This window comes from Felis catus, chromosome A3 (genome assembly GCF_018350175.1).
Source record: "Felis catus isolate Fca126 chromosome A3, F.catus_Fca126_mat1.0, whole genome shotgun sequence".
Taxonomy (NCBI): domain Eukaryota; kingdom Metazoa; phylum Chordata; class Mammalia; order Carnivora; family Felidae; genus Felis; species Felis catus.
In genome coordinates this window covers 116,725,866-116,745,842 of record NC_058370.1, presented here as the reverse complement: position 1 = coordinate 116,745,842, position 19,977 = coordinate 116,725,866, and the positions used below count along the sequence as shown (strand labels likewise).

The following is a 19,977-nucleotide window of genomic DNA, read 5'->3' as shown; positions in this document are numbered from 1 at the left end:
GTGTAGCGGACACACAGCACCCAAACAACTCAGCTAGGATTCAAGTCCACGTTTTCTTATCCAAATCCTATCTTCTTTCCACTGTTCATGATGCAACGTCCCTTGCTTTTCTCTCTGTTGCATCTTATGCCCATTTCCCTCCTTATGGCCTCTGTCAAAGAATGAAAGAAACAGAGAGGAGGTGAGGTCAGAATGTACGAATCCTGCTGTCAGCTGTTTCTGGAAGATGGAGGGGATGTGGGAGAGGTGGTGGATTGAAACCAATGTCTAAACTGACATTTCTCTTATCTCTGGAATTTATTTATTTGGGTTCGCCTCACAGGCACAGATAGAGACCTAGAGGGGGAGCATAGCTTCACCAAGCCCCTCATTCATCACCAGCAGGAGCGTCAGTCTCATTAATAACTGGGGCTTAATCCTCCACATTCAAAGAGACTCCCATTACCCAAAACAATAATTTTTTTAATTACCCAGGCAGAATGGCAATCGCATATTGAATACTAAGGATGATTTAAAACTAATAAATACTTTTGGAAATTCCTTGAACATTTTAATGAATTAAAAGTTATGAAATATTTATAAGGAGTAACAACGCCATTTAGTACCATTAATAAAATAAATACATTAGTCAGAGAATGAAATTCATTACTATTTTACTACTAGACATTTATGTCAATGACTGAATATTGCTCCAAATTACTTGTAAAATAGACCAATTATTTTAGTGTGATTAATCTTTTCAATTATTTCTTTTATGTAGTTGTAATTTGAAAGTAATTTTCTTCTGGGAGGACAATGACCTCAGTGCACTGGTTCCTTATTTATTTATATTTAAAAATCTTTTGTCTTGGCCTCCATTTCCGGGTGATTTCCAATGGTCAAATATTTAAAAGAGTTGATCGAGCAATCATTGTTCCTATGTACTTTGTGGGGCATTTTTAATTGGGTTTATTAGTGGTTATGAATAAGCCATTCCAATGTAAGGAAGTTTCTGCCAACAGCAGCTGTACATCCGTAGGGAAAGGAGGGGCAAGCAAAATGCTTTCCTGGTTCCACCAGCTGGGGGCCTGGCTGATTTAGATCCTATTCTCAGAAGTATGATAAGCGTACATCACAGGATGTTTGGGTCTTCCTTGGCCACTAAGGATCCCCACAGGATTAAACAGTCCCACTCTTTTGCAGGGCACATTGGATTCTGGGCACCCAGTCACAAAGGGAAAAAAAATGACATTATCAGAGAGAAAAGCATAGATTGTGGGCGGGAAGAAAAGCAACCATCTTGCTTTTTTTTTTTTTAATTTTTTTTTTCAACATTTATTTATTTTTGGGACAGAGAGAGACAGAGCATGAACGGGGGAGGGGCAGAGAGAGAGGGAGACACAGAATCGGAAACAGGCTCCAGGCTCTGAGCCATCAGCCCAGAGCCGGATGCGGGGCTCGAACCCACGGACTGCGAGATCGTGACCTGGCTGAAGTCGGATGCTTAACCGACTGCGCCACCCAGGCGCCCCTGCAATTGCCTTCTAAATCAGAAAACAGATCTGGGCTTTCCAAGTTTCTGCTGGCAGCAGGGGTGAACTTGCCCTTGGCCCAATGGCTCAGACAAGGTGCAGATGTAAAGGGAAAGGTGGGCCTGAGCCTGCAAACATATTCTGGGATACTTGTGATGAATTATCCCATCCTGGTTCCAGAATGAGGACATTCATCTCAGTCAGGGGTGAGGAAGGGGGAAGGCAATGGTACATTTATTGTGCCAAGCACCGTGCCAGGGGCTGGATGCATAATATCAGTTTTTCATTTCTCAACAAACCTATATTTATGTAACATTAGTCCCATTTACTGTTGAGAAAACCAAAACTCAAAGAGTTTTTTTTTAATGTTTATTTCCGAAGGAGAGAGAGAGCATGAGAGACAGAGCATGAGTGGAGGAGGGGCAGGGAGAGAGAGAAACAGAGCGTGAGTGGGGGAGGGGCAGAGAGCGAGAGCGAGAGCGAGAGCGAGACAGAATCTGAAGCAGGCTCCAGGCTCTGGGTTGTCAGCACAGAGCCCGACGTGGGGTTCGAACTCACAAACTGCGAGATCCTGACCTGAGCCGAAGTTGGACGCTCAACCGACTGAGCCACCCAGGTGCCCCCAAAACTCAAAGATTCTTAAAAACTCTTCTGAGCTCAGAAGGGTTGTAAGTGATAGACCTGGAATGCCACACTCATTCTGTCTGTTTCCAAAGCCTGTAATCCTCGTCCTCCATTGTAACCAGAAAAGCTTTATTCAGTGCTTACTATGAGCGAAGCACTGTTAGTTGCTAATTGGGGTACAGAGATTAAAAAGAAAAAGACACAGTCTTTGATTCTAGGAATTTAGCATCTATTGAGCAAGATACATAAATAACTCTGGAAAGAAGTAGACTGTTCTAAAAAGGAAATATATGGAGACATAATTCTGAGCTGAGACTTCTTGGAGAAGATAGCATTGGAGCTGAAGTTTGAAAGAAGTGTAGGGCTTGAGGAGACAGATATTGGGGATGGGAGGGGGAGGGGACTCTAAAGGGGGCACCGCTGGAACAAAAGGTTGAGGTGCGAGGTGTTTGGGGAAATGTGAGAGAGATCTCAGTGGCTACAGGAAATCACAATTTTAATGCTTATCTTTTAAACAGTACAATCCACAGGTAAGTGATGAGTGGGAAATTTTAGAAATAGGCAGTTCATAAGGAGAATGTTTTGTAAGTGGGCCTTACCCTTCACGTGGAGGGCACAGGCTGTGGTTGCTATTTCTCCTTGGCTTTCACTTCCAAGCATTACAACCACCACTGCACAGTTGACTCAGTCCCTTGAAGTGACTAAGCTGGGTGACAGCCACCTTGGTGTCACTGTCAGATTGGCAGTTCTGTGGCTCTCAATACCTGCTTGGCATTTGGTTATTGTTAGCATCACATAATTTTGCAGGAGGCATCAGAAGAGCCAATTTGCTTCTGTGGCTAGTACTTTCTCTGTAAGAAACGGAGCATCAGTGAGGGAGCACCTTTGTTTTTACAGGCTTCAGGCAGGTGAGTCGCAGAGAGGTCAGGTAGCTCAGGGCATCATCATCCATAATGCGTCCCCACAGCCATCTTCTCATTTGACCCTCACGGTTAAGGTCAGTTTTGGGACAACCACTAACATATTTTTATTCCTGTTTTAAATAAAAAACACCAACGATGTGCCAATTCTGATAGAGACCTTTAATATTCCTTCTGATCTGAAGAGTTGGCTCGACTGTGGCAAATAAGAGGTGGAAAGGGGACTTTGATCCCCTGATTGCTGGTTCAGTGCTCATTTTGTGGTATTTCTGAGCAATACACGTGGCAACCAGTGTAGAGGAAGAGACCTGTACAAATGGAGCATTTATTCAATACCTCTGGTGCGAATTAAATGTAAGTCAGGGATGCCCTTAGGGGAGCAGTTTTGTGCAAAGCAGAATGGGGATTTTAAGGCCCCACACCAAAACTCAGTCCTAAGACAGAAGCAAGTTTCTATCAGTATCACGGAGCATTCAGTCTAGTATGTGCTCAGTAAATGTCGAAGGAACGGGCAAGTCTGTGGACGGAACGATTGATGTTTCTACTACATAGAGAGTTTTCTGCTGGCAGCCCGAGGACAGTGCCACAGTAATCACCATTTTACAAGCACGGACTGAGGATCCTGCTGGGGTGTTGCTTGCTGTTGGAACAGAAAATGCCCCATTTGGGCCAGGCTGCCAGGAGCCCATGAGGTTATCCCTCATTTTACCCAGCTGGATTTTGGAGCTTACTCCAGAGATTGATTGGTTCCACACGGCTGGCCAAGATTAGAATCCATTTGCTCAGCTTCTTTCGTTTCCTCTTGTCCCCTCTTGGCCTAAGGAGAGCATTCTTGCCTGGCCATCGTTGTCTTTGGTGGAGTAGGAGGAGAGAGAGGGAACAACATTGGGACATGCCACACATTTTTGTTTTTTACTGGAAACATTCATACCAGCTCCATACTTAGCATCTCAAAGCCAGGACTCAGTGAGACAAGAACTTGCCTTGTGTAAATGGGCCATAGCCCAAAGTATAGCAGCCTTGTCCTTAGTCTTAATTGTTTAAGGAAGGTACAATTAATGTTAACAACTTTTGGCGATCACGTTTTATGTAAGCACAGAATCATAAGATCAAAAACCTGGAATTAATAGGAGAGTTGAAAATAAGAATGCCCAGTGGTTCTCAAAATGTATTTTATGAACCCCCATGGAGGTGGTGGGGGGGTGGGTGTCAAGGGCTGTGGAGGAGGTAGGTTCCAACCATCACTTTTCCTAGGGAAGCTTTGCTTGTGTACTTTTATATAATGGATGCATATATAAAACTTTAGTTAAATTAAGGGTTCAGTCTCTAAAAAATCTTTGAAGACCATAGATCCAGTTTAAATGCCATCATTTTAGGTCTAGAGAGGTTAAGATACCTGTGCATCCCCAATTCTTTAGGAACATGTGTTTTAAGGTATCCATGGTGGTGGGACTGCTTTTGACACTGGATTCCTGCCCCTCCTGCACTACAGAAGTTAGTGAAATAACCCCTCATTGGTCACATGAGGATTATGACATCCTCTCTGATGGGCACATCAGAGAAATTACTGTGTCTGAAAGGGTCTCAGTACGGTAAGGAACCAAGAGTGCTTCTTGCTGAGAAATCTGTTAGTGAGCTGAATGTGGTTCTGACCCAGGAAACCTCAGATATGATTCTTGTAGGTTCATGAAAGAGAACAAGAACCACGGGGACTGGTGGTAAAATGTATTTAGGCTCACACAGGCGCCATCTGCAGCTCCTTGATGTTCATGGATGGGGTGTCCACTGTTGGCCAGTGGGCAGTGGTACACCTAAACCACCTCTGACCAACCTAGGCAGGGAAAGGGAAGTTCTAAATTAGATTCTTAGAAAAACTGAGAGCTTGAGAACCATGAGGTGAAGGTAGAAATCACATTGGGGTGGCCAATAATTTAGTGTATCAAAATTCAAGGTAAACCTTTGGGTGGTTTGTTTATTCAATTTCCACTGGTGAGGGAGTCAGAATAGATGCTTTCTGGGGTGATTTCTAGGAAGTAGCAGCAACACACAGCAGCTAAGAGCATGGATACTGGAGTAGATGAGCTCTGTTCCAGTATCAGCTGTGAGACTTGGGGCAAATTACTTAAGTCTCTGTGCCTCGATTTCCTCATCTATACAGTGGAAATGCTGATAATGATAATGCATACCTCATAGTATTATTGTGAGGCTTAAATGAGTTAATATATGCAAAGAATTTAGAATGGAGCCTGGCACATAGAAGGTGTGAGATGGGTGTTTGCAATTATATTCTTTTTTTTTTAAATGAAATTTATTCTCAAATTGGTTTCCATACAACACCCAGTGCTCATCCCAACAGGTACTCTCCTCAATGCCCATCACCCATTTTCCCCTCACCCCACCCCCTATCAACCCTCAGTTTGTTCTCAGTATTTAAGAGTCTCTTATAGTTTGCCTCCTTCCCTCTCTGTAACTCCCCCCCCCCCCCACCATTCTCCTCTCCCCTGGTCTTCTGTTGAGATTCTCAGGATCCCCATATGAGTGAAAACATACGGTATCTGTCTTTCTCTGCCTGACTTATTTCACTTAGCATAACACTCTCCAGTTCCATCCACATTGCTACAAATGGCCAAATTTCATTCTTTCTCATTGCCAAGTAGTATTCCATTGTATATATAAACTACATCTTCTTTATCCATTCATCAGTTGATGGACATTTAGGCTCTTTCCATAATTTGGCTATTGCTGAAAGTGCTGCTGTAAACATTGGGGTATATTCTTATGAGCTGCTAAAAGGCACAGTGTTTTTACAAATCATTTTCAGGAAGCTAGTCCTGCCTCTTCCGACGTGTTTTTCTGTAGACTCCTCTGAACACGTGGAGTCCTGATGAGTATCCTGCACAATTCTATTGCTTTGGCTTGTCTGCTGAAGAAAAGTCTTTGTGAATGGGTGAAGGGTTCCTGGAAGCCCAAGCATGGGTGTCTCTGGAGGCTGATATCTCTCCCATCATTGGCGAATTTATCAACTATTTTTCTTTTAACATCAGGAAAAAACCTCTTCTAACAAATTTACATTCACTGCTACCTTCTTTTGGAAATAATAGGCTAATAGCCCAAAGCTATAAAAGCAGGAGCAGCATTTATCAATGATTAACTAACAATCAGTCAACAAATATTTATGTAGTGTTTTCTACGTGTTTAGCACTGTGTTACATGCCCCCTGGAGAAATAAAAGAAATATAAGACAAGATCCCAAACCTCAAGTTAGGGTCCCAAAATAACTAACTTGGAAAGAATTATAAAATAGATGCTAAATTTAGATGTAATAGCAAAGCCTTCTGAGAAAGATTTTTGTATCTATGAATGATGTTCTGGAGGGTTCGGGCCCTAAACTGGATCCTAAATGATGAGTCTGCATTCAAAATGGAAGACCTGGGACCAAGGTGGCCATTCCTGGTACAGTGGACAGAAAACCAGTCTGACTAGAGGGCAGGAGGTGTGGAAAACAGAGGGCATAACGTTGGACAGGTCTTGAGGCCAGACTGTAAAGAAGCTTGGAAGTCAGGCAGAGACACTCAGGCTTTCCAGGCAGGACTAAACAGTGGTGAAAGTACTGAGGCTGGAGTCGAGATGGCTCTGATGTCACTCCCAGCTCTATCACCAACCAGCTGGGTGATCCCCAGCCCATCACTTTCCTGGACCCAGGAATGAGTGAGGTGGCCCAGTCTCGCCCCCTCATATTTCTGATGTGTGAGGCAATAAGAAGTTACTGAGATGTCATGAAAGTGCCACAAAGAAAGGGAATTTTGGGCAGATTGGTGTGGCAATATGTTAGGGATGGATAATGGCATCAGCCAGACTAGCTGGCTACTGCCAAAGCCCAGGGATGTGTAACAAAGGCCCAGATAAGGTACGTTGTTGTGGAAATGAAGTCATAAGGGTAAATTCAAGAGACAACAACAGTAGCATCTAGATAGCAACAGATAGGATGTAAGGCAGCCATGAGTCTAAAGCTCAGGGCTTGGCCATTTGGATGTAGGGAGAGGAGGATGAGTCAAAGATAATTCTAAATCTTCTGGTAATAAATAAAACCTCTTCCTCTACACAGTCTAGAAAGGTGATAGAATGTGGTGGACAGAAACACTGGCTTGGTGGTCAGACTGACTTGGGATTGAGTTTGGCTCTATCTTTCCCTAATTGAATGACCTGGGCAAGTTTTGAGACTTCTGTGAGCTTCAGTTTCCCCATCTGTTAAATAAGATAATAGAACCTGCTTTATAGCACTAGTGTAAAGTTCACATGAGATAACACATGTGAAAGGATCAGCACTTCTCTTCTTGCATGGTAAGTGCTCTGTTGATGTTAACTTTTATTGCTTATTAACTGAGCACCTATTAAGTGTTACACACTGTGATAGCTGTCAGGATTAAGAGAGGAAAGAGGTATGGACTCAGCCCATGACATCCACAAATAAGTATAATCTCCTATATGGGGAAAATTGTCCCAACATCCCCTGTAAGTTTTCTCCATACTAACTAAAATGGCACCTCTCCTCATGTAGGCCAAGGAAGAGCTGTAGAGTTCTACAGATGTTTCTTATTTAATATCCTGTCTGTGCCTCATCAGGAGGGGACCAAGTTACTATCAGAAAATAGACCAGGCATCCTGTAGACCTATCTATAACCCTGGCTAACATGCCACCAGCCCTGTTCACTCTCTCGAAGACAATACTACTCTCCTTATTTCCTTCCTTTCATGACCTAAACCAAAGCAATGACATAAGAAAACACAGACATTTGTCTATATCAAATAGGCTTTGAGTGTACCTCAGAAACAACTCCTTCCATTTAAAAACATGAATGTAGTTTTAGGATGCTTCTTATGTCTGCAACTTGTCCATACCAACTGATGTGCACCTGAATTGTTCCACCATGGGAGGGAAAATTATAAGTTCCCAGGAAGCACAGGAATTACTTTGTTTTTCTCTGTTCTGTGCTTTACACATCCATACTTATCCCTTCATACCCCTTGGTGGCCACAGGAGTTCAAGTCAGAGAAGGGGCGCAGAGAACATCTGCCTCTCCATGGAGCATCTGTTCTTATACATGGAGCCTCTGAAGGAAGGTAGCTGGGACATGAGAACCTTCCTAGGTCTCTTGGCCAATCTACCTGCTCTAGGGAATTAGAAGCAGATTTCTTTCCTCCCTCCTCTAAAAGAGTGGCCTGTCAGAAGACATACTTTTTGGATCAAGAGAGGTCAACTCTCTTGGTTTCATAAGGGTAGAGAAGCAGACAAGAAACAGGTCTTTTAAACCCTGAAACAAACTCACTGCAAATGCAACATAAGATATAGAGGAAGAATTTTTTAGGTTAAATGGAGTCATAGGGGTAAGGGAGGAAAAATGTGTTTGAGATCCTTGACTCAGACGTACAAAGAATTTTTGCAACATTATTTGGGCTGGACCAGATATCTGGAGTTTTTTGCCTCCTGTCCCCTTCTTTTCACATTACTCAAATGAGATTAGGCCAATTCTGGGAACTGATACCTTCTCCCTGTCACATTCCTGTTAACTGGCTCCATTTCAATAGATGGTCTCTTTTGGACAGTACATAGACATTGACATCTGTGAGGATTGATGGTGTCCAGAGCCATTCACAAATCCCCAAGTTTGTGAATGTGGAAACATTTGTACAAGCTCTGGCTTTCTCCCAAACCACATGTTTCTTATACATTGCTTCACATCACAGGTTAACCACCTTTTCAACTTGAACTGAAGTTCAATCTGTCACATTATGATGATTTTTCTTTTTCTCACACATAAACCAGTTTTCATTAAAGGAAAAAGAAAACCACTTTGTGAAAGTTCTTACAAGACCAGCAATGAATGAAGAGCCCTAAGAGCATAAGAAACTGGCTGGTCAGTAGTCTCTTAAGGGAGTTCCCTTTGTACATACACCACCTCTAAGAGGCCTGTGATTTAAAGCTGAGCTTTTCTGCATGCAACAGATTGCTGGGTGTTATGGGCCTTCATGGTTGTTTATGAACAGTCTAAATTGAGAATTTAGGTCTGGGAGTGCCACAGACTTCATTCCTCTCCATACTTTATCCTTGGGCCTCTTAGACCACAGATTCCATGGCACACCTGAGACCTTCCTTCCCAGTGAACCTCTGGTCAGAGGCAGGCACAGCAGAATAGCAGTAATGAAAGCAACTTCTTCCTGAAGACTGTATGATTCAATCCCATCTCCTGTACCTTCTACATGAGGGAAACAATAAAGGATGTTGATAATTATGATGCTAGGTCTTCGAAATAATCAAGGAAAGATCAACCTCATGTTATCTATTGATGATTCCTTTCTTCCTGCTTACTAATCAGACTTGAAGCAATATCTAATGAAAGATACATATGAGATATGATTTGAAAATAAAAGTAGAAGGTCAAAAACTCTGTAGAGGGAGGGGAAATAAGTTTATCAAAAACACATACAGCTGTAATTACTGGGATTAAGTACTACATTGAGTTCAGAGTTTCCTGGCAACAAAGGCAAAAGGAAAAACAACAACAACAAAGCATTCTTTAGGAGAGAGATGCTTTCTCTTGGTAATAAATCTTGAGTAAATACACAACGTGGGACTTACACAAAAGGAATTCAACGATCGAGTGGACCATACCTTCATGGTATTTACAAAATAAGCAAAAGATTTCATATAAAACCATTTCCCAAGTTTCCCCTAAATAATTGCAGAAATCAAGTCATTAAAAATAATTATTCATGCAATGTGCCTCAGGAAAAAAAGAAGAAAATAATAACCACTATCAGGTTGGTAGGGTGAGGAGTAGGTAGAGATACAGGTGAAATAAAAATGGCAGCATGTTGATAACAATTGAAACTGAGTTGAGGGTATATGGGGGTCATTGTACTATTCTATTTATTTGTACACATTTGAAACTTTCCACAGTAAAAAACAAAACAAAACAAAACAAAGCAATGTAGCTGAAAGCATTTGGCAGCCAGGGAAGTTAAGCTGATATGTTCTCTAACAAAGACTATTCTGTTTGACGAAGTTTCAAGGTAAGCAGATATAATGTCATACTCAGTCTTTGAAAATCCATCAGCTGGGGAATGGAGTACTTGGTAATATTCAGAACCAGCTCCAAGGCACCACAGACTTCACTGTATAAACAAGCACATTCCCAGCTAATCATGGTGGCAGGCTATCAACACACTTAAGACAGCACGCTACCAAGGAGTGGAGGGGAAAGCCAGATTCACATACCTTCACTGCAGTTCTTCAGGGCAAAGAAGTCCACTGCAGACAAGCTTCGGTTTCCACTAGAGATGTATTCCAGGGCCACTCGGAATGGGTTCTCTGGTCGCCCAATTCTTCCCTGAAGCACTGTCCAACTGGTTGCATTGGAAAACAGAGGGGAAGAACATAGAGAAACAGTGGTGAGAAGCAGGCCTAACCTGCACAGAGCTTGCAATGATTTCAGGGCCCATGCTCTTTGTGGGCACCAACAGATGCGACCCCAGGGGCTCTGAGAACCATGATTCTGACGTCAACACGCACATTTGTTTCCTTCTTGTCCCACCAACTCAGAGACCCACTTCTCAAAGCCACTGGGGCCAGTGGCCACCGGTGTTCCTTTTGTCATATTCTTTCAGGCAATTGCAGACCTTTGGGCTATATTAGCAGGTTAGTCTTACAGGAAAAGAATATATGTTCTTAAGAAAACCTGTCAGCAGAGTGAAGGTTTATTGTTGTATTCATAATTATCTCTGGGAAGAATGTTTTTCAGATTTTTTTCTGATTTCAAAGTCTCAGAACCCTTGAGTTTGCTATATGGTTGCTTAAGGGAAGCTAGCAAGGGCTATTTATTTACTGCAGGAAAATTAAAGTGCACCGAAGCATGTACTTTGGGGTAAAAGGCACCTAAGATTGGCGTGAACTCTACAAAAAAGGTGCAAACAGAAGAAGATAGAAGTAGGTCGAATGGTGAGCTCTGCAGCCATCTCTGTTCAAGGACACAGACACTGCTGGAGAACAGAGAATAAGCTGAATGAACATTTTTTACACCTCACTCATGCTATTAACCTCTTGGAATAGCCTCCTGTCACTGATTGGAACATCAAATTTACTTCCCACCATTGATTCCGTTTTTTTAAAATATGTATAGTTATGTTGACAATTTTGCATAGTGGGTGGAAATTACCTGGACTATTCCATATTTTTTTTCCATTTAAAAAACAGTTTTATTGAAGTATATTTGACATACAGTAAATTACATATTCTTTTAAATTCCTTTAAAAACAGTTTTATTGAAGTATATTTAATATACAAATTGCATGCCCTAAAATGTATAGTTTAGTGAATTAAAGTGTATGAATTAATGAGTTTTGACGTATGTATATACCCATGAACTCCTCACAATGTTTCATATTGTCCTACCATTATGTAAGACCATAGGTAGGTTGGAAAGTACAAGTGCAAAGGAATTTAGAGAAAGATTAGCTTTTTGCTAAAAAAAGTTTTTTTAAAGCACCCCTTCTCTCGCAAGTCAAAGCAATGCTCACAGTAAAAAACATGAAAGGGGCTCCTGAGTGGCTCAGTTGGTTAAGTCCCTGACTCTTGATTTTGGCTCAGGTCACGATCTCACAGTTTGTAAAGTCAAGCCCTGCATCAGGCTTTGCGCTGGCAGTGAGGAGCTTGCTGGGGATTCTCTCTCTCCCTCTCTCTCTCTCTCTCTCTCCCTCTCTTTCTGCCTCTCCCTTGCTCTCTCTCTCTCTCTGTCTCAAAATAAGAAGAAATTTAAAAAAATCCACCCATTCAGGAAAGGTAACAAAGGAAAGTAAAAGTCACCCAGAACCTCATTATCCAGAGATAACTGTTGTCAACACTTCTGTAACCTTTTAGCTACGCTTTTATATAAACAAGACTATCTTGCTGTATGTAAATGAAGAATCACTGAATTCAACTCTTGACACCAATATTGCACTGTATGTTAACTACCCAGAATTTAAGTAAATATTTAAAAAGAAAAAGAATAAGGGGCGCCTGGGTGGCTCAGTCAATTGAGCATCCAACTTTAGCTCAGGTCATGATCTCACGGTCTGTGGGTTCGAGCCCTGCACTGGGCTCTGTGCTGACAGCTCAGAGCCTGGGGCCTGCTTCAGATTCTGTGTCTCCTTCTCTCTCTGACCCTCCCCTGCTCACATTCTGTCTCTGTTTCTCTCTCAAAAATAAATAAACATTAAAAAAAATTTTAAAAAATAAAAGGAAAAGAATAAACAAGACCATCCTACATGTGCTCTCTGTGACTGGACTTTGCCATTCAATGGTATGTCAGGAGACAATAAATATAGACTGCATGATTAGTTCAATGATTGCATATTTAATGATTTGTGCATTGCTTCTGAGTTTTCCTTTTCATTATCATGCTGAGGTTAACCCCGTATGCTTCTGTAAAACTGCCTTAAGACAAATTCTTAGAACCCGAGTCAAAGTGTGTGTACATTGAAAACTCTGAGCATATTGTCAGTCCTCCAACAGTGAGTCAGAAAGCCCGTTTCTCCAACTGCTTGTTAACACTGGATCCTGTCAAATCTTTTCTGTCTTTGCTACCTTTTGGTGATGAAGTCATTGCCTAAGGCAATCAGTGGTCTTTCAGTGGGGTGCTCTTGGATGGCAGTTTTGAGTCTCCAGTCCTGCCATGTTGCTGGGCATACAGCAGGAATGTGCTGAGTGAAGAAGGTAGCTTTGTTCTCAAACTATGCTCTTCTGTAGTTAATTCAGATCACTGGAGCCAATGCCTCAGCCATTTAATACAAGTGTATTAAGTTTCCCCACAATAGATGCTGTAGAAGGGATTATTGCTGTTGTAAAGTTTGTTCCCTGTTACTGTACCCAGCAGGATTTCTATCCAAAATAAAACCAGTGCAATTGAATAAGGTAAAGGAGGCCTTTCGGTTTAAATGTGGAGCTGTCAAAGAAAGAAATATCTGAAAAGAAAATGTAAACATGGGGTTCTTAAGAAAAAAACAAACGAGACAAAGAGAGCAGAATTTTTCTTGTTCTTCTGAAAAAGAAAGAACCTTATTTTTTGAGGAAAGATGGTGGAGAAATGCATGACTATTCACATTCTGCCAAAACCATAGCTCTCTGCTGCGAGGAATGATGGATTTTAATCCAGGTACACTGTGGCCCTTGACAATGATTTCCATTTCTATATTGGCACTAGCCCTCTGGATAAATGTGTCAAGAGTTTTAGGAATTAGTTTCTGAGTTACTGATGCAATAACTTTTGTCTGAAATTCTCTGGCCTCCCATAGTTTACTGCTGCAGCTTTAATAACTTTCAGGGCAGTTGCCAAACATGTATTTTATAACCAGGGAAGTCGGGATAAGAAAAGGGCAAGCTTGTACCTAGGGTCAGCTTTGTTTAAGAGACAGTGGAAACCCCAGGAAAAGCAAATGCAAGCTCTCTTTTCTGTCTGCCTCCGTTTTCTCTGCTTATATCCCAGCAGTCATGAAACTCCCTTATTGGGGTTCTGTTTTCCTCTTTGGCTGTGGCAACTCTACTTGGGCTTGCAGGAGGGAAGGTTATGTTCTGACCTAGATCCTCCTAGAGACAAATGTGCAGCTGTGTCCATGTGTTGGGGATTTGTGGCTATCTTAGTACTGGTGCTTCAATCAATCAACTTGACAGTGTGGGGAGTCCATCTGGATTCTGGGAAGCCAGAAAGACTGTATGGTCAGCCTGTCACCATCCATTATCTTCCAGTTGTCTCTCCAGAGCTCTCCACTTCCAGTTTTGGCTCTGCCCCTCATGTTTCTGATGACTCTGAACAAGGCACTTTACTCTGAATGCCTGAAATTTTGCACGTTTTCTGATCAATGTATTCTCAACCAGAGAAAGTATCTCTAATTTTGTGTAAATTTGCTGAGAAAAAAAAACCTGACCACACATTTTTGTCGAGTGGCTATATTATACTGAATAAATTAGAATCCATCAAAAAAAAAAAAAAAGGAAGCAGAATTGGTTTGTGAATATCAAGGTCCATTTCTGACCCAGCGACTGGAAACCCCAGGAAAAACAGAGGCCATTCAGTGGGAGCTGAATCCTGGATTCTGGTTTTGGATTTGCATGGGCTGGGGCAAGTTCCTGTACCTCCTTGGGTTTTAGTTTTTTTGTTAGCAGAATGCAAGGATTGGATCAAAAGTTCTCCAAGGTCCATTATTGATCTAATGCTTATACTTCTCTAGCAATTTTCAGGAGTCCTAGTGACAAAACACTTTATGAAAACCCTGAAGGCTGCAATACACAAATAATATTCTCCAGAAGGTGGAAGAAGTGATTAGGCAAAGAATTACAGATTTATATCTGCAAAGAGACTAAGTTCCATCTCCTCAGAGAAATGGAAAGACTTGCCCAAGGTCACATTTTTGGTTACTGCAGACCTAAGATTAAAATCAAGTATATTATTGCTCCCAGACTGCAAGAACAGGAGTCAGTGTAAACTATGGATCAGCCTGTATATTCATTTGCCATTTCATATCACTGGTGTCCCAAAAGTAGGAAAGGAGGTGTCTCCTTTGCATTATTAGAAGAATCACCAGTCTGGGTTTTAAGGGTAAACAGGCCAGCCAGACAACAAAATACATTGTCAGAAAATGCACACACAAAACAAAAAACCCTAAGAAGCTCTCGCATGGAAACAAGAATCTCCAAAGCTCCCACCACTCCTTACTAGAAGAGTCTGTACTTGTTTAAAGGAAACTGTCAGCACATCTGATGTGAGGCAGCTGCTGACAAGATTGAAGGGTTGGCAGCCATGACTCAAGAGGATGAAGACACACAGAGTTATTTTAAGTCCAGAATGAAGGGGCACTTTTTGATAGCCTGTGAGGACTACGGATGGCGGTTGACAAGACAGAGGAATGTGTATTAGTTTGCTACTGTATGATATTCTAATAGGTATGATGTTGACATAGGGCTGGCTCACAAAAGCAAGCCCTCAAACTACATATTATTTACTGGAATGCCTTTCTGAGATGGTTTTAGCTGTTGCAGTATCGCAAGGCCTAGAGTCAGCTCTCAGCTCCACCATCAGCTTAGCTAAGGGATCTTAGGCAAGTAATTTAACTTCTCTGATATTCAGTTTCCTTATTTTTAAGACGGAAATCATGCCTACCTCACCAGATTGTTGTGAGGATTTGTCAGAAGTTCGATGTATGTGAAGGAACATCCTTTGGGGGCTCTCAATAGTGGGAGCTTTTATTATAGAAGACCACAGTTTTCTTCATGGAATGGTACTGGTCCATGAAACTATTAGCATCTCAACTCATTTATGAGATTCAAGGGGGAAAGGAATGTAGATAAAAGAATGGGAGAAAAGCATTTGCAATTTATCAATAGCAGACATCTTATTTGTTTAAACCAGAAAGAATTCATTTTTAAATGGATTCTTCATGTGTTAAGCACAGCCCAAAGAAATCACGTTGAAATACCCAGATGACAAAATATAGTAGTGACTCTGATGGGAGGTCAACACTGTATTTAGAGCTCTCCAAAGGGCTCTCATCTCACTTTAGAGTAAAAGCCTCTCATTTACCTTTGTATCTTCCTGTAGCATGTGGAAAGATGCCTTGTGTTTAGAACTTGGTTAGAATTTGTTGAATTGAGTTGCATTTCTCAGGTATTTATCAGTGCACTATTGTACAGTAAATAAAGTATTAAATGCTCTGGGGAGCCTAAGGGTTTAGGATTTAGCTTTGCACTCAAGGAACTTACAGACTAGTGAGAAAGAGTAAAAGTAAACACCAAAATATATAGTGAATGGCAGTATAGAAAAGCTAAGTGAGTGGCATAGGCCTTATGTACTATTAAAGCTTAGAGGGCAAAGTGATATCTCAGGTGGTGTGATCAAGGTGAGACTTGAGGGTGGGTTGTGCAGAGGGGGCAGGCAATGCAGAGATATTTGTGTGAACACATGAGCAAAGGCAATATAGACTGTGTATTCTGAGAACAGGAGGTCCAGGCTGGTTGAAGTCAATGTTTTTCATTTGTCATTACAGGAGGGAGGTCCCTTGTGTCTTACACACCCCTTCTCAAAGCTAGGGTCACTCATCATTCACTCATCATTGTGTATCCATACTCAGTATTGGATGAGTATTGAATGAGAGAACAAATGAATGAACACATTTCTGTTAAATCAGACAAGGTTCTGACATTCTTGGATAAAATTTATATTGTAGTGGAGCTGAGGTTATCTAAAAGTTCACATCATTTCATTATCATTAGCTATTATCCATTCAGGTAATAATGATACCTTTCCTATTAGGAAAAACCTAAGGACTGGGAAAGTTTGGAGGTTGAGGGATGTTTACAGGTTGGTTCATCACATAGCTCTTGACTCTCCATTTGCCTACAAGTCTGTTCTTTAATGGAGCAGGGCCACAGGAAGCAACCATCAAACTACCTCTTGTCCAAGTACCTAGAACCCAAGGAAGGAATCAGAGAATTGTAGTAATTGAGACATGAAGTGATCTGAGTGTTCAACCAGGAGAGGTCCCATCTGATGCGTGAATGTCCTCTACAGGGCAGGTCAACCTTGAACCCAGTCAGTATGGATATTAACAAGAGTAACAATAAGAGTTAACATTATGGAAGGCCTACGGTATACACTACTTCCAGCTGAGTTTTAAACACAGGTTAATGTGACTCCACAGTTTTTAGGAATACCATCTTAAACTGCTCTTTTAAGCTTCTTAAGGTTAAAAACTGTCTTCTTGAGGCTTTCTTCCAACTTCTGGCCCTGGTGAACATGGCTGCAGGCCAGAAGATAAAGGATGTAGTCATCCACGTATTCTGTAGTGGTCACAAGGGCAAAGTCATTTAGACTGTGACGAGGCCCTTTGCCAAGACAGCCAAACTCATGGGTTAAGTGGAGGATGATGAAAACCACATATATTAGCCAACCAATGTGTCCCTTTCTGGCAGAGCTCAGTCACACGACTATTATTGTTAGTGAGCATAACATGGTCAAGGCTCCGGCCCTGCTGTTGACAGTCCTTTGCATGTCTCTTTGCTAAGACTCTTTCTTGACAAGTGTCCAGACATGGGTGTGAAGGTGTGAAGATTTGTTAGAAACAAGAAACTAAGCCTATGGGAGTTCATCCAGATCAATACAGAAACAAACAAACAAATAAACAAAAAAAGCCAATTGCCCTTCTCCCCTTAATCTTATCCTAAAGGAAAAAACACACATAACTTTAAACTTTTTCTTAAAATATACCTTATAGTAATTCTGCGGCAAATATAAACCATTCAGCACTATTTTTATCATTTCCATTAAATCAGCCTGCATTTAAAGCATTTTATGGGAGATAGCGGGGGAAAAATGCCAGATCAATGTAAATTTTAGTGTGAAGTCCTTTGTTGCTTGTTAATTTTCTGTAATAATAATAATAACATGTATGTGTATGAGTTTTTTTTTTTTTATCCAGGTACCCTTGGATACTCTTCCTTGTTCCCTTGCCCTTTACAATTTCCCAAAAGTTAGACAGATGTGCTCTGGAAAGGATTAGATCAGAAATGAGATTATGAGGTTTCAGGTTGACTCTGGAGATGGCTCCCACTGGTCCATGTTGGCAAAAAGCTCCCTGGAGGCTGAGCGGCATCCGGTTCTCCTGGAACAAAGGGTGTGCTCGCTGTGGCCATAGATGGATTCAGCCGAGACTTTAGCATTGGTAGCTAGAAAGCAGTTTTGGTTTACATCAGACAGGATGTATAGGTGGCAGGATCTGGAAGTTTGCACCTGGCTTTAGTAGGGTCCAAGAAAATGTTCCCAAACTATGTTTCTTCAAATTTTTCTTTCATGCTTTTGAGCAAAGAAAAAGTGAACGGGCACTTTAGCTCTCTTTAACTTCTTCTGATTTTCCTCCTTTCTGTCCTCCCTCCTTTCCTTCCTTTCATCCATCCCTCCCTTCCCTTCTTCCCCTTTTCCTTCCTTCAAGGGAACATATTAAGACCACAAACTCTGAGCCAGATTTCTGGTTTTATAGTCCACAGTCTGTCTCTTTTTGGCTGTGACCTTCAGTCAGCCACCTAACCTAACCTGTCTCTGCCTGAGTTCTGTCATTAAGAAGTGGGGATAATAATAGAATCTTACAAGGGTGTTGTGAAGACTGTGTGAGGTAAGGCATGTAGGGCACTTAGCTAACACTCAATAAGCCTTAGGTGATACTGCTCTTATTATGTTAGTGTTTCTTTTCTCTCCTAAATCTAGGGTGGCAGATGACCTTTCAAGGAACAACATTAGAAGAAGGTGGAATAGGAAACTGGCCATATGGTAGGATTTTGGGAATCTGGGGGCAACTTCCCACCCCAGAATACCAAGATTCATAAGGCCCCTTTCATTTCCTCCTGTGGAGATGAAGAGACGAAAGATACAAATGCAGGTATCCCAGGGAACATTGTGCCAAGCACTTTATTGGTCTGTGTGCATGTTTATTTATTTTCTGCCTCTTTCCAGAAGGGATTTAAGGCAGAACATAAATAAAGCTATTTTACTTTATCTCGTTTAATATTCACAATAAACGCATGAGACAGATATTATCACCCCCATTTTATAAGCAAGAAAATTGAGGCTCAGAGAGGCTTACACAACTTGCCCATGTAGTAAATGATAAGAGGTGATATGAACCTGACACTCTTTATCTCAAAACTGCTGCACTTTCTACAACATCGCACATAGGTTTATGTTTATGCTAAATGCAAATGATTAGTTTTTTAGAAGAGCTTTTTGGTGGGTTGAGAGTGGTTAGTATTTGAAGAACAGCAGTGTGCAGAAAAGGAGGTATTCAAGAAATATTTTGGCTTTTTTCCCATTGTTGCCCCAGGCTACCCTATTCCTTCCCTCCTCAGGTTCCACATTATCCTAATCCAGGTTGGGATATGCAGCCTTGTGGGAGGCAGGATTCCCCCAGCCCCTAGTTGAGATGTTTTTCTTCATTCTATATTTCAGGCCAGGAAGAGGAGAGTGAATTTATCTCTACTGACCTAGCTCCTATATCCTTGCAAGTGGGGTGAACATAAGAAGACTGATCATAGCCACAGTTGTAAGGAAAATAACAGTTGAAGAAGTACTCTTAACTGGCCTCATGTGACCAGTCAGCTTGCTGAGTTAGCATAATCTCTGCATTGCACATTCATTGGAACCCTTTGTGCCTCCTGGACGTTACTCTCCAGGACATCTACACCTTCCGCTCCCATCACCTGAGTTAGACACCTACTGAGAATCACTTATACTTGTTCCCAAGTCTGTTTATGCAGTTGTGCTCATTCAGTTGATGCAACATGAGCAAGAAAAATTTGAATTACTTTGTAAAGACTAGTAGTGATAAACCACTACAAATAATTGCTGTTTAATTCAGTATATATGGGGCAACAGAAAAGATCAGGGGGGAAAAAAGCTTAAAACTCTAGAAGTTCTCAGACTACTTCCCAAGTGCTTTAAAGAAATTGAAACTGAAAATCATGAATGTGGTTTACGTAGAAAGAAAAAGCAGAACTCCAGTCAACAGGCCTATAGTGGAAGCAAAGGCTCTGGCCCTACGTCAAGAGACTGGTGGATTAGCATGCATTTAGAAGCAGCAAGCAAAGGCAAAATGTTTAAGGATGTTAGCTGATTCCCAAGCAACTGACAGTCCCAAGCTTGTCATCTAAGAGGGTTTCTTCTTTGCTCCAGGTTGTATAAAGAAATACCCAGAGGATTCACCAGTGCTTTTTTTCTTCTTTTTAAAGGAGGTAACACTGAGTAGCAGGCAAAAAAAAAATCAAGTGAGAGAAAACCTCAAAATGAGGAGGGAGCCTGAGAATCCTGAAGCTCTTCTCTCAGTTCCTCTGTGTTTTGGCTTAGATC

The 19,977-nt window shown here is 41.5% G+C and overlaps 1 protein-coding gene across 3 annotated transcripts in view; it reads right to left on the bottom strand.

Moving 5' to 3' along the window:
• Positions 1–19,977, bottom strand: part of ALK (ALK receptor tyrosine kinase) — an 815,814-nt gene that overhangs the window by 174,410 nt on the left and 621,427 nt on the right. For all 3 annotated transcript variants that reach the window (XM_045054731.1, XM_045054732.1, XM_003984359.6), the window contains one exon: positions 10,332–10,459. In XM_045054731.1, the coding sequence (XP_044910666.1) occupies positions 10,332–10,459 (128 nt within the window). The remainder of the gene's footprint in view (positions 1–10,331; positions 10,460–19,977) is intronic.